This window comes from Apteryx rowi, unplaced genomic scaffold (genome assembly GCF_003343035.1).
Source record: "Apteryx rowi isolate R43461 unplaced genomic scaffold, aptRow1 scaffold_1330, whole genome shotgun sequence".
Classification (NCBI taxonomy): Eukaryota; Metazoa; Chordata; class Aves; order Apterygiformes; family Apterygidae; genus Apteryx; species Apteryx rowi.
In genome coordinates, this window is record NW_020447565.1 from 5,089 (window position 1) to 6,644 (window position 1,556).

The 1,556-nt window shown below is 74.8% G+C and overlaps 1 protein-coding gene across 1 annotated transcript in view; it reads right to left on the bottom strand.

The window, feature by feature from the left end:
* The window catches only part of INAVA (innate immunity activator), a 6,969-nt gene that overhangs the window by 1,037 nt on the left and 4,376 nt on the right, over positions 1–1,556 (bottom strand). Inside the window, exons 3-6 of the mRNA XM_026056847.1 lie at positions 1,480–1,533; positions 1,257–1,410; positions 1,013–1,177; positions 346–913 (exon numbers count right to left, since the gene is read on the bottom strand). Coding sequence (XP_025912632.1) covers positions 346–913; positions 1,013–1,177; positions 1,257–1,410; positions 1,480–1,533 — 941 coding nt within the window. The remainder of the gene's footprint in view (positions 1–345; positions 914–1,012; positions 1,178–1,256; positions 1,411–1,479; positions 1,534–1,556) is intronic.

Here is a 1,556-nt window from a genome sequence, read left to right on the forward strand (position 1 = left end):
CCTCATCCTGCCCCAAGGACCCTCATGGCACCCCAATCCTGCCCCAGGGACCTTCATGGGACCCTCATCCTGCCCCAAGGACCCTCATGGCACCCTCGTCCTGCCCCAGGGACCTTCATAGGACCCTCATCCTGCCCCAAGGACCCTCATGAGACCCCAATCCTGCCCCAGRRACCYTCATGGGACCCTCATCCTGCCCCAAGGACCCTCATGAGACCCCAATCCTGCCCCAGAAACCCTCATGGGACCCCCATCCTACCCTGGGGACCTTCATGGGACCCCGATCCTGCCCCAGGAACCCTCATGGGACCCCGATCCTGCCCTGCTGGCCACGGCGCACCGTACCTGAGTCCGGGGCTGGCTCCCACGCACCGGGTACGTCTCGCGGCCGGGCCCGCCGCGGCCCCGTAGAGCGCCCTGGCGGTCGAGCGAGTGGGGCCGGGCGCCGCGCAGCCGGGCGCGCTGGTGCCACGACTGCAGCTCCTCCGACACGGCCGCCTTGGAGAGGCCGCGGCCGGCGCCCGGCGCATAGTCCTTGAGCGAGGGCGTGCGCACGATGCGGCTGTGCGACGGCACCAGGCGCTGGTAGCGCAGCGGGGCCAGATCCTGCTCGTAGCGGAAAGCGCCCGGCAGCCGCGGGGCGCCCCGGGAACAGCAGGCAGCGTGGGGTGGCTCAGCGGCCGGCGGCCGGCGGCAGGAGCCGGCAGGGCTGCCTCCACCGTCGCCGCCTCCGGGAGAGGCGGCGTGGGAGATGCCGGAGCCGTCCGAATTGCTGTCGTCGGAGCCGGAGCGGTACGCGGGGCCGGGCGGCGGGAAGCAGTASGCCGGCACGGTGACGGTGTAGCAGGTGGGGCGGCGGCGGGGCAAAGCGCCGCGGCCCCGGGGCTCGGCGGGTTCCCAGCACCCGTCCGCCCTGGGCGAGAAGCCACGCGGCGCCGGATCAACCGCCTCGCCCCCGAAAATCCGGGCGAAGCCCATCGCCAAAGCCCCCGCCGGCAGCCCGCGCTCGTACCTCAGGGACGGGCACTGTCCTCGCCGGCCCGGCGGCTCCGGCGTGCTCGGGGCGCTGGAGCCCAGCCGCCGGCACAGCACCAGGCTCCGCACGGGCACCGAGTGGTAGGGGGGCATCTCGCCGGGCCGGGGCGGCCGGGGCGCCAGCGAGCCCGCCGCGTCGCCGCTGCGGGGGAACGGGTGAGCCGGGGATGGCGGGCGACCGGGCAGAGCCGCCGCCGCGGTGGCACCCGGTTTCCCCCTACCTGGCGTCGGCTCCGGGCTTCCCGGCTTTCTCGTAGGGTTGGTCCAAGCTGGTCTCCTTCCAGGAGCGGGCAGGCGAGTGTGGGCGACCCTCGGTGGCGGTGGCGGTGGGTCGGTCCGGGGCCGGCGGCGCTGGCCGGGATGGTGGGGTCTCCTCTGCGGGGCACGGGGAGGCATGAGGGTGGCAGGGTGCCGGGGGGCAGCCCGTCCCCGCGGCCCCCTTACCCTCCTCCGGCAGCACGGCGTCCGACAGGGAGCTCTCGTCCGAGGCGCTCGGCTCTGCGGGGATGACGGCGGACGGG